Consider the following 11,878-nt stretch of genomic DNA (forward strand, 5'->3'; position numbering starts at 1 on the left):
TATTGGACCAGCATAGATTGGGGTGGAGCTATGTTTTTTTTTTTTTTTTTACCAGAGTAGGAGAAGCAGCAGAGAACAAAGGAATGTTGTACCTGTATCATTTGCTTGCCAACTGGAAAATAAACCTTCAAAACGCAGTTTCAGGTATTGGACATTGGACTTCTTTTCTTTGCCTGTGTACGAAACCCAACCCCAGTCCAGTAGTGGCACGTTTCAAAGGATGTTTGATTTGACAAACATTTGCCACTACATAAAGTAAAAAACCTGGACCTGGACCACAAAGGAATAATCCCTCATCTATGGACCCGTTGGATGTATGGACCCGTTGGATGTATGGATCTTAAGGATTACCTTCCGACAAAGCTATTGAGCCTCTTATGAAGAAATCAAACGACTTGGTGGGTCAGGCCTAGATCAACACGTCACTCATTCATCAAAACTGGTATGTGGCAATATTGTGCAGCTGCAGGGGCGGCGCCAGAGATTTTTTACTGCCAGTGCTACGGGGGAGCACGGCTTTCTACCAAGGGTGCTTTTATTATCATTATTATTTATTGCTATTATTATTATTAGCCTACCTCCAACGCAAGACAGCCTACTATAAACACATTCACTCATACTTTGCATTTAAAATGCGTATAGGCTAAACTCAATACTTCACATGTTTCCATACACTGCACGGGCCTTTTTTTAAAAAACGGCAAATGTTTGAAAGTGATACTCCGGAGTAGATTCACCCTGGGGTCATTTGAACCGTGACATCCAGCCAAGTAGCCCACCCGCAGTTTTTCTAATCTTGGCTGAACATCAGCCGAGTTACTGAGTTATCCCGAATAGCTTAGCACAAGCGCTAATGGAACCTGGCAGTATCTCCAAAATTACCACACTAAAATCACATGCCATGACACCAAACTTCTACAGTAGTACAAATATGGTCTGTACTCACCAAACGATGCATTTGGAAGTTTGTACATAGTCCAGGAGTTTATTATTATCATCAACACAAGCCTGATAGCTTCTCTGCAGCTAAAGCTGCGTCGAGGTCACTTCCTTGATCTGGGAGCTTCAAAGTAAGATGAGGGTTGATCTACTACTGTAGACAACAAAGCAAGGCTGCTCAATTTCTCCATTGATAAAATAATTTCACAACTCTACAACATAAAAATTCATAAAAATTCACGTAGAATATAGCATATACTTTGTTGTCTACAGTAGTAGATCAACCCTCATCTTACTTTGAAGCTCCCAGATCCCAGAAGTGACGTCGACGCAGCTTTAGCAGCAGAGAAGCTATCAGGCTTGTGTTGATAATAATAATCTCCTGGACTATGTACAAACTTCCAAATGTATCGTTTTGTGAGTACAGACCATATTTGTACTACTGTAGAAGTTTGGTGTCATGGCATGTGATTTTAGTGTGGTAATTTTGGAGATACTGCCAGGGTCCATTAGCGCTTGTACCCTTAAGGCCGCATAAGGGATAAGAACTCCTGGGTGCTGTTGATGGTATATCCCTGCTCTTCTTCTGCCTGCAACTTGAAAATAAATTGGGTCAAAGCTTATGACAGAATCGTCATTGTTTTGTGTCTAAAACAATCTGTTCGTTGATAACTTTTTTTATTTTCTGGCTGAAATATGTTACCGCACAATAAATAATAGAGAATATAATTTAATATTTGAAAATTGGATATTTTCTTGGGGGTGCTACAGGGGTGCTATGGCTAATCCAGGGGGAGCTATAGCGCCCCCAACGCCGCCCATGAGCTCAGATAAGTTTCAGCTTTCAGGAAGTGAAACTCACTGAGTCGCTGATCTGAGAGGAGAAATGGCGCAGAAAGGAGTTCAGCTGGACCCAGAAAGCTTCTCCTGTTCGATCTGCCTGGATCTGCTGAAGGATCCGGTGGCTATTCCCTGTGGACACAGCTACTGCATGAGCTGTATTAAAGGCCACTGGGATGGAGAGGATCAGAAGGGGATCCACAGCTGCCCTCAGTGCAGGAAAACCTTCATACCGAGGCCTGTCCTGGAGAAAAACACCATGTTAGCTGCTTTAGTGGAGCAGCTGAAGAAGACTGGACTCCGTTTCTGTCTCATATTCTGTGTTTATATTCATGTTTGAACATGTTTCAGTGAATCAATGCAGCTGTTAACTCGCTAGTTATTTAACGCCGATACACATTAACGCATTTTTAAAAGAAACATTTTTGTTGGGGCTTTTGTGTCTTTAATGGATAAGAAAGTTCAGAGAGACAGGAAGCAGGGGGCAGAGAGAGGGGGAACAACATGCAGCACAGGGCCGTCCGAACCGGGGCCAGCTGCACCGAGGACTATAGCCTCTTGTACATGTGGCGCCTGCTCAACCCACTACGCCACAGACCCCCCCTGTTTTGGCCTATTGTATCTGCAGGATTTCACTATTAATCCGATTCTTCCGCCGATTCTTACTTCTTTTCCGCACGGAATCGCAAATGGGGGGGCCTGAACGTATTCGAAAACTCGTATTCGAAAACTAAACATGATTTTAATGGAGTCGAAAGTGGGCGTGGCCAAACTGCTCTACAGCGCCACCTAACGTGAGATGGCCCGAACCGCACATCGTAGAGATCTGAAACTCGGTATGTACGTAGATCGCCTCAAATCAAGAACAAAGGGCAAATTTTGGCCATTTTTCATATTTACACACCTCGTAGGAAAACTTTCACGCCCCAGGGATTTTGAACTACAGACTTCATCTTTGGTCGGTAAGCAGTTAAGGGATGGGGGAACAAAAGTTATCCGAAATCTTGAGTGTTTGAGCATGTTTAGGGGGCTTGGCCAAGCGGCGAACTTGGCGTACTCGCCAGTGTAAACGAAACGCTATAACTTTCACGTAAAAAGTTTAATCTGCACCAAACTTGGTATGAGTCATCCATGTTGGATGCATGACGGTCCTATGTCGTCATATGCTGACGTCATCTAAGCCCCGCCCCCTCCGAACAGGAAGTCACTTTTTTTTACTTGGAAGGCTCCATCTCTGGCCACCTTCCCCTAATCAACATGATCTTGTGTCAGAATACAGATAACAAGTTGGTCTCACTTGCTTTAAAGCACCAACAGTTTCCAGTTGAAGGCGTGGCCGTAGTGACGAGGTCTGAGTATGCACGCCGTTACCATACATTTGAAAACAAAATTCTACAGTTTTGAGCCGAGATGCACCAAACTCCCTGGGATGGATCCTAATCCGCCCCCCAACAGGTGTGCAGTCGAATTTTTGATGGGAGTGGCCTAATGCGTCCACAGCGCCCCCTAGAACATCTAAAAAATATCAGCCCCAAGCCATGCTTTCACCGACAATCATGAAACTCAGCATACCTGTGCATTTTGTCAGGACCTACAAAAAAGTGTCTTGGAGCCCTGGTCCACACCCAACAGGAAGTCCGCCATTTTGGACCAAAGTCGCCATTTTGTCTCTTAAACAGACGTTGTATTTGAGCTCCTCCTACAGCTTTTAACTTGGGGACTTCATACTCACTGAGCAGAGTCTTGAGGCATTGAAGAGCAAAAGTTATCAAAGGTTTTTGGTTACATCACAGTATGTGGGCGTGGCTAAGCTTCAAAGTCTGACCTTTCGCCATGAAACATCATGATGGAATAACTTCCACATGCAAGGTCAAGGGTTGATGAAACTTTCTGTGTGTCTTAACAGACCAGCTGTAATCACATTCACATCGTCTTTGCTGACGTCACTAAGCCCCGCCCCCTTTGAACAGGACATGAGCTGTGTTTTACATTACTCCTAAATTCATGCAGGTTTAAAGCTGTGTTTGATGACATTCAACAACATGATGCTGAATCCTTCTCTCGCTGCTGGCTGAAGCCTGTGGGCGTGGCAGAATGGCAAATTCCAATCCCTCGCCGTTTGCATACGTTCGTTTCTAAATCTCACATGCATCATCCGATTTGCACCAAACTAGATATGAATGACCTTTGTTAACCTCTAAAGAGCCCAATAGGATTATATTGGAGTGTGACTCCAGTGCGCCCCCTATATCATGTAAACAGCTATATCTCCTTGAGACATCATCCGATCTGCACCATATTTTTTGTGCATCATTACGGAGCAGCGCTTGACACGTTGGTGTGGTACATTTCTGACGTCACTAAACCCCGCCCCCACAAAACAGGAAGTGACGGTAACTCCTGTCTGGAAGGTGAGATAATCGGCGGATCCACCAAACATGGAGAAGGGTACGGAACTTTTACTCGGCCATTTTCATTTTAAAGTTCTTCCAGACGGTGGAGTCGACAGAACCAAAGTCATCTGTAAACACTGCCAAGTTGAATTGTCTTCTCAGCGTAGTAGTTCCAGTCTAAAATATCACTTAAATGTGCTCTAAATGTTCTTCCTGATTTTTCAGGCTCAAAACTCTGCTGCATTCACTGTGAAAGTGAAGCTTCTTTCCAAAGGGATTAAAAGAAGAATCGACCCGTGTTTTAACCATGAAGTCTGCTGTGACTCAGCTCCGACTCACTTCCTGCTCACACACAGCAGCTCCGCTCGGCCCACATGTTTCCTGGTTCCCTCCCCTTCAGATCTGCAGCTGATGATGGGTGTAACCAACAGAAAGTGAACCGACCGGCTCTGTTCTCTGCACAGACACGTGATTTATAGCTCAGAGCTCAGATAAGTTTCAGTTTTCAGGAAGTGAAACTCACTGAGTCGCTGATCTGAGAGGAGAAATGGCGCAGAAAGGAGTTCAGCTGGACCGAGAAAGCTTCTCCTGTTCGATCTGCCTGGATCTGCTGAAGGATCCGGTGGCTATTCCCTGTGGACACAGCTACTGCATGAGCTGTATTAAAGCCCACTGGGATGGAGAGGATCAGAAGGGGATCCACAGCTGCCCTCAGTGCAGGAAAACCTTCATACCGAGGCCTGTCCTGGGGAAAAACACCATGCTAGCTGATTTAGTGGAGCAGCTGAAGAAGACTGGACTCCGTGCTGCTCCTGCTGATCACTGCTATGCTGGAGCTGAAGATGTGGCCTGTGATGTCTGCTCTGGGAGGAAGCTGAAAGCCGTTAAGTCCTGTTTATCCTGTCCGGCCTCTTACTGTGAGGAACACCTTCAGCCTCATTATGATTCAGCTCCACTCAGGAAACACAAGCTGGTGGAGCCCTCCAAGAAGCTCCAGGAGAACATCTGCTCTGTTCACGGTGAGGTGATGAAGATTTTCTGCCGTACCGATCAGAAGTGCATCTGTTATCTCTGCTTAATGGATGATCATAAAGGCCACGACACAGTGTCAGCTGCAGCAGAAAGGACTGAGAGGCAGAGAGAGCTGGAGGGGAGTCGGCAGCAGATCCAGCAGAGAATCCAGGACGCAGAGAAAGATGTGAAGCTGCTTCAGCAGGAGCTGGAGGCCATCCATCAGTCTGCTGATAAAACAGAGGAGCACAGCCAGAAGATCTTCAGCCAGCTGATCCGTCTCCTCCAGAAAAGAAGCTCTGATGTGAAGCAGCAGATCAGATCCCAGCAGGAAGCCGAAGGGAGTCGAGTCAAAGAGCTTCAGGAGAAGCTGGAGCAGGAGATCACTGAGCTGAAGAGGAAAGATGCTGAGCTGCAGCAGCTCTCACACACAGAGGATCACAGCCAGTTTCTGCACAGCTGGCCCTCAGTGGCAGCACTCAGGGGGGCTACACACTCATCCAGCATCCAGATCCGTCCTCTGAGGCACTTTGAGGATGTGACAGCAGCTGTGTCAGAGCTCAGAGATAAACTACAGGACATCCTGAGAGAGGAATGGGCCAACATCTCACTGAGAGTCGCTGAAGTGGATGTTTTACTGTCAGAACCAGAACCAACGAGCAGAGCTGGATTCTTAAGATATTCATGTGAAATCACACTGGATCCAAACACAGCACACAGAGATCTGTTACTGTCAGAGGGGAACAGAAAAGTGACAAGAATGAAACAGCCTCAGTCTTATTCTGATCATCCAGACAGATTCACTGGATGGTGTCAGGTCCTGAGCAGAGAGAGTCTGACTGGACGTTGTTACTGGGAGGTGGAGATGGGAGGGAGAGTTTATGTAGCAGTCGCATACAAGAACATCAGCAGAGCAGGAGGGAGAGAATGTGCATTTGGATTTAATGACAAATCTTGGTCATTAGATTGTGACCCAAACAGTTATACATTTTGGTACAACAGCATTGAAACCTCCATCTCAGGTCCTCGGGCCTCCAGAGTGGGAGTGTACCTGGATCACAGAGCAGGTACTCTGTCCTTCTACAGCGTCTCTGGAACCATGACTCTCCTCCACAGAGTGCAGACCACATTCACTCAGCCGCTCTGTGCTGGGATTGGGCTTTATTCTGGAGCCTCAGCAGAGTTTGTGTAAAGTGAAATAAATGTGTTTAGTCAGCTGGTTGCTGACAGCTGGTTGCTGGGATGTCTCTGCTGCTGTTCTGCTGTTTATTTGCTGCTGTTTCCTGTGTCTGTGCAGCCATGGAGGATATCACTGCTGATGAGGAGTTTGATTCACAGAAATATTAAAATCTAAACTTCTCTGAGCTCTAAACATCAGTGGGATCCTGGTGTCGGTGTGTCTGTATGTTGTTGTTTCTCTTCCACTTCATGGAGCCCAGCAGAGGAGTCAGCAGACCTTCCTTTATCACAGACTCTTTTCAGATCTCATCACTGTGGAAATGGGAAAATAATCCTGGAGTTACGCTGACTTTGGTTTTGTTCATTTGTTCAGGCTGTGTTTGAGAATAAAGGCGCTCAGGCCAAATATTCACTTTAAAGCTCCGTTTCTGTCTCATATTCTGTGTTTATATTCATGTTTGACCATGTTTCAGTGAATCAATGCAGCTGTTAACTCGCTAGTTATTTAACGCCGATACACATTAACGCATTTTTAAAAGAAACATATTTGTTGGGGCTTTTGTGCCTTTAATGGAAAGTTCAGAGAGACAGGAAGCAGGGGGCAGAGAGAGGGGGAACAACACGCAGCACAGGGCCTTCCGATGCAGGACTTGAAAGTCTGTTGCTCACAGGCTTTTATTTTGTAAAAGTCTGCTGCTGTGGAACAGGAAAAGAAAGTAATCGGCGGATCCACCAAACATGGAGAAGGGTACGGAACTTTTACTCGGCCATTTTCATGTTAAAGTTCTTCCAGACGGCGGAGTCGACAGAACCAAAGTCATCTGTAAACACTGCCAAGTTGAATTGTCTTCTCAGCGTAGTAGTTCCAGTCTAAAATATCACTTAAAGGCAAAACACACAACTGATAGCAGCAAGTCATTCAAGGAAACAGACAGTGGAGCGAGGCTTCTACATAAAAACTACAGAAAGATGCTGATGTTAAAAGTGTGTTTGCACAACAAATGTTATGGCACTTTCATTCATATGGCAGCACATTTAAAATAAAGCTAAATGCTAAAAGTTATACACTACTTTTGGATTCATTTTTGCGTACAATTGCGATTAATCAGGGAAATCATGTGATTAATTAGATTAAAAGTTTTAATCGTTGCCCGGCCCTAGTTTCTAAATGTTCTTCCTGATTTTTCAGGCTCAAAACTCTGCTGCATTTACTGTGAAAGTGAAGCTTCTTTCCAAAGGGATTAAAAGAAGAATCGACCCGTGTTTTAACCATGAAGTCTACTGTGAATCAGCTCCGACTCAATTGTTGTTCCCTCCCCTTCATATCTGCAGCTCATGATGGGTGTAACCAACAGGAGGGGAGCTGATAGGCTCTGTTATCTGCACAGACACGTGATTTATAGCTCAGAGCTCAGATAAGTTTCTTATGCTGCTAAAGCTGCGTCAACGTCACTTCCTTGATCTGGGAGCTTCAAAGTAAGATGAGGGTTGATCTACTACTGTAGACAACAAAGCAAGGCTGCTCAATTTCTCCAGTGATAAAATAAATTCACAACTCTGCAACATAAAAAATCATGTAGAATATAGCATATACTTTGTTGTCTACAGTAGTAGATCAACCCTCATCTTACTTTGAAGCTCCCAGATCAAGGAAGTGACGTCGACGCAGCTTTAGCTGCAGAGAAGCTATCAGGCTTGTGTTGATAATAATAAACTCCTGGACTATGTACAAACTTCCAAATGCATCGCTTTGTGAGTACAGACCATATTTGTACTACTGTAGAAGTTAAGTGTCATGGCATGTGATTTTAATGTGGTAATTTTGGAGATACTGCCAGAGTCTGTTAGCGCTTGTACCCTTAAGGCCGCATAAGGGATAAGAACTCCTGGGTGCTGTTGATGGTATATCTCTGCTCTTCTTCTGCCTGCAACTTGAAAATAAATTTGGTCAAAGCTTATGACAGAATCGTCATTGTTTTGTGTCTAAAACAATCTGTTCGTTGATAAATTTTTTTATTTTCTGGCTGAAATATGTTACCGCACAATAAATAATAGAGAATATAATTTAATGTTTTAAAATGGGATATTTTCTTGGGGGTGCTACAGGGGTGCTATGGCTAATCCAGGGGGAGCTATAGCGCCCCCTAGCGCCCCCCTGGCTCCGCCCATGTGCAGCTGTAAAGGAAAACGGTGAAACTATTGGAGTTTAAAGACATTATTTCACTGCAAAGACTGATGGGGTGAGTTTTGATGTGTCAAATTGAATCTTAATTGGATCAAGACGTGTGCCGAAGCGCATCAGGAAATGTTTGTTCTCAAGAATCGACCTTCTGCTTTTTGCTGTGTGTTCTCAGTCGATTGTGCAGTTTTGGAATGATTCAGACAATTCAAAAGATCGCTAAAGATGTCCGATGTAAAGAGCAAACAAGATGAGGACACTCAGCTGTCACAAGAGAAAAGAAGCATCAAATTCACACCAAAAGGTTTGGGGCTTTATATGAAAACATGTCAAGAAAAGCGGAGTTTAATATGTAAACAAGCTTCAAAGTTCATGGAGAAAATATCCGCGTTAATGAAGACACAAGAAAATGTCAAGGAAGTGTCTTCTCACTTTGCCAAGTTTATTAATTGCACTCAAGATGCAACCGAGTTACATGAATCCTTTTCGAGTTTGCCATTGCCAGAAGAGGAAGTGAAAAGACAATCATTGTATTTTCAGTCCAAGGTGACAGCATTTTCTGATTTTATGGACAATGCAAAGATTTGGTTGCAGAAAGCAGGCGATCCGTACACTGAACAGAAAACCAATGTTGATGATGATCAAGTTGATGCAGATCTGGATGAAATAAATCCTGAGGACAGTGTCTCTAATATTTCCAGTGTAAAGCCACGTTCAAAAGCTTCTTCACAGCAGTCTCGGGCTTCATCCACCTCTTCTGCTCGCATTAGAGCTGCGGCCGAAAAGGCAGCGCTCATGGAGCGAGTCGCTGCAGAATAAAAAACATTTGATTGAAGCTCAAGAGGAAATACTGAGTAACAAAAAGGAAAAACTGAGAAAAGGAAAGGAAAAATTAGCCTTTGAAACAGAGTTGGCAGCAACTAATGCAAAACTTCATGTTTTACAAATAAAGTCAGTTAGCTGGTTCTAAACAATCTGATGGCATGAACTCTTATTTTGAAAGAGGCCCAAAAAAGGACACGTTCCAGTTAAACCCCTGCGCTGATGCGTTTAGATCATTTATGAATGCCTTTGAAAATGGAGTGGAAGCTAAAACTGATAGCGGGAGCGACTGTTTGCACTTTTTAGAGCAGTTCACCAGGGGACAGCCTAAAGATTTGGTGCATAGTTGTCAGCACTTCCCTCCTGAGCAAGGTTATTCCACAGCCAAATATCTTCTCGAAGAACATTTTGGAAATGAAAACAAAATTGCTTCTGCATATATGGAGAATGAGTTGGGCACCAATTAAAGGAGATGATGTGTTAAGTCTTCAGTCATTTTCTCTTTTTCAAAGATGTTCAAATCTAACACAAATTGTTGACATGAAAGAGTTGGATTTACCCTCAAACATGAGAATGAATGATTGTTTTGAAACTTCCATACAAATTGAGGGAAAAATGGAGAGTTGAAGCTTATGAGCTGCAAGAGCAAAATGGTCACAGAGCATTATTCACTGATCTGGTCGCCTTTATAACAAAACAAGTGAAAATAGCATCACATCCAGTGTTTGGTAACATTCAAGAGTCACAACGTGGGAGCAACTCTAAAGTTTCAAGTTCCACCAAGCAAAGTAAAAAAGGAAGCAGTTTTGCCACTAATGTCAGCACAGTTGCGGGAGCCAATACTCAATTAGCTGAAAACAAGACCAAATTCCCAGTTCAACAGAGCTGTTTGTTTTGTTTAAAAAGAAATCATTCATTGGAAAACTTTATGCAGTTCAAAGCTAAAATGCATCGGGATAAGTTGACCTTCGTTAAGAGCAAGAGGGGATTTGTTTTGGTTGTCTGAAAGTTGGCCACACAAGCAAAGACGGCAGGAGTCGTTTGGATTGCAACGTGTGTCACCAAAGGCACCCACAGGTTCTTCATATAGAGCAAAGGGAGCCAGGAGCCTCTTCAGAACAAATCCAACAGACAACAAGATCTCATGTCAACTTCTCAACTGCAACTACTCAGACATGTGGGCATACTGGGGCCGGTCATGATGATGCTGCTGTTGTTTTTTCTATTGTTGCAGTTAAAGTTAAAAGCCAAAAGAGCAATGAAGTTGTACAAACTTATGCATTTCTTGATCCAGGAAGTTCAGGTACATTTTGTACAGAAACCCTGGCAAAAAGACTGAAGCTAAAGGGCAAAAGGACAAATATTCTGCTGAGAACAATGAGTCAAAATAAGATCGTTAATGTACAAGTTTTGTCTGGTTTGGAAACGAATGACTTCATGGAGCTGCCAGATGTTTTGACTCAAAGTACCATGCCAGTTTCTACAGTGAATATTCCTCAGCAAAAGGATATTGATCAGTGGCCTTATCTAAAACCTGTTAAGCTTCACAACATTAATGCAGATGTGGAACTGCTGATAGGAACTGATGCCTCAAACGTTTTAGAGCCATGGGAGGTGATAAACAGTGTGGATGGTGGGCCCTATGCTGTAAAGACCAAAGTTGGCTGGGTCATAAATGGTCCCTTGCGCACTGTGAGTAACAGCAGAATCAAAACCGACCGTGGTGAAGTTGGTTTGAAAAAAAAAGACACCTTATTGTGAATATCTGTCGAATATCCAATATCAAACCAACTTCACCACGGTCTGTAGCGGCAGCTGCAGCAGACACATTTCCAGAAAGGTACTGGCTTGATTAAATTCATTCTGGACTTTATATCCGACCACATGAAGACCTCGGGACACTTCGGTTTGGCTTTAGGGACCCTCTACTCACTACCACGTAAGTGTTATGTTGTTTGGAGCTGTAGGAGAGGTATAAAAATAGCGTTTTGTAGCGGTGACATGATATGCCCCTCTCACTTCCAGGCTAACGACCTTTGGCTAAAAACGGTCAAATCGAAATTCTCAAAACACATCCGAATGACATGATATTGATGTCAACTCAACGTATGTACTCCCAACATCCCGTAAATTGATCTAAAGTGCATTTTACGCCGGATTATCCCTTTAATGAAAGATCAGAGGAGAAAACTGAAATGTCCAGAGAGGATCTACACTTCATGAACATTGTTCGTAGCTCAACAAAACTTGTTGGAAACCATTATCATATTGACTTACCTTTCAGGAGTGAAAGTGTCAGCCTACCAAATAACATCTGTGTTGCAGAACAGCGCCTCCAGAGCCTCAGGAGATTTGAAAAGGACTCTCACTACAAGGAGGAATACACTGCATGTGTAAACGACATGCTGCAACAAGGATATGTGGAAGTTGTACCAGCAGATGAGCTACTGAAAGATGATGGAAAGGTCTGGTACATTCCTCATCATGGAGTGCATCATCCCACAAAAGGCAAGTT

At 43.7% G+C, this 11,878-nt stretch overlaps 1 protein-coding gene across 1 annotated transcript; it reads left to right on the plus strand.

The window, feature by feature from the left end:
• The first annotated feature begins 4,654 nt into the window (after positions 1–4,654).
• On the plus strand, positions 4,655–6,781 carry LOC142373080 (tripartite motif-containing protein 16-like). Its single transcript, XM_075456147.1, has one exon. It carries the CDS (start codon positions 4,720–4,722, stop codon positions 6,373–6,375), a length of 1,656 nt encoding a protein of 551 aa, XP_075312262.1. The 5' UTR covers positions 4,655–4,719; the 3' UTR covers positions 6,376–6,781.
• Positions 6,782–11,878: the final 5,097 nt, after the last annotated feature.

This window comes from Odontesthes bonariensis, chromosome 22 (genome assembly GCF_027942865.1).
Source record: "Odontesthes bonariensis isolate fOdoBon6 chromosome 22, fOdoBon6.hap1, whole genome shotgun sequence".
Lineage (NCBI taxonomy): Eukaryota > Metazoa > Chordata > Actinopteri > Atheriniformes > Atherinopsidae > Odontesthes > Odontesthes bonariensis.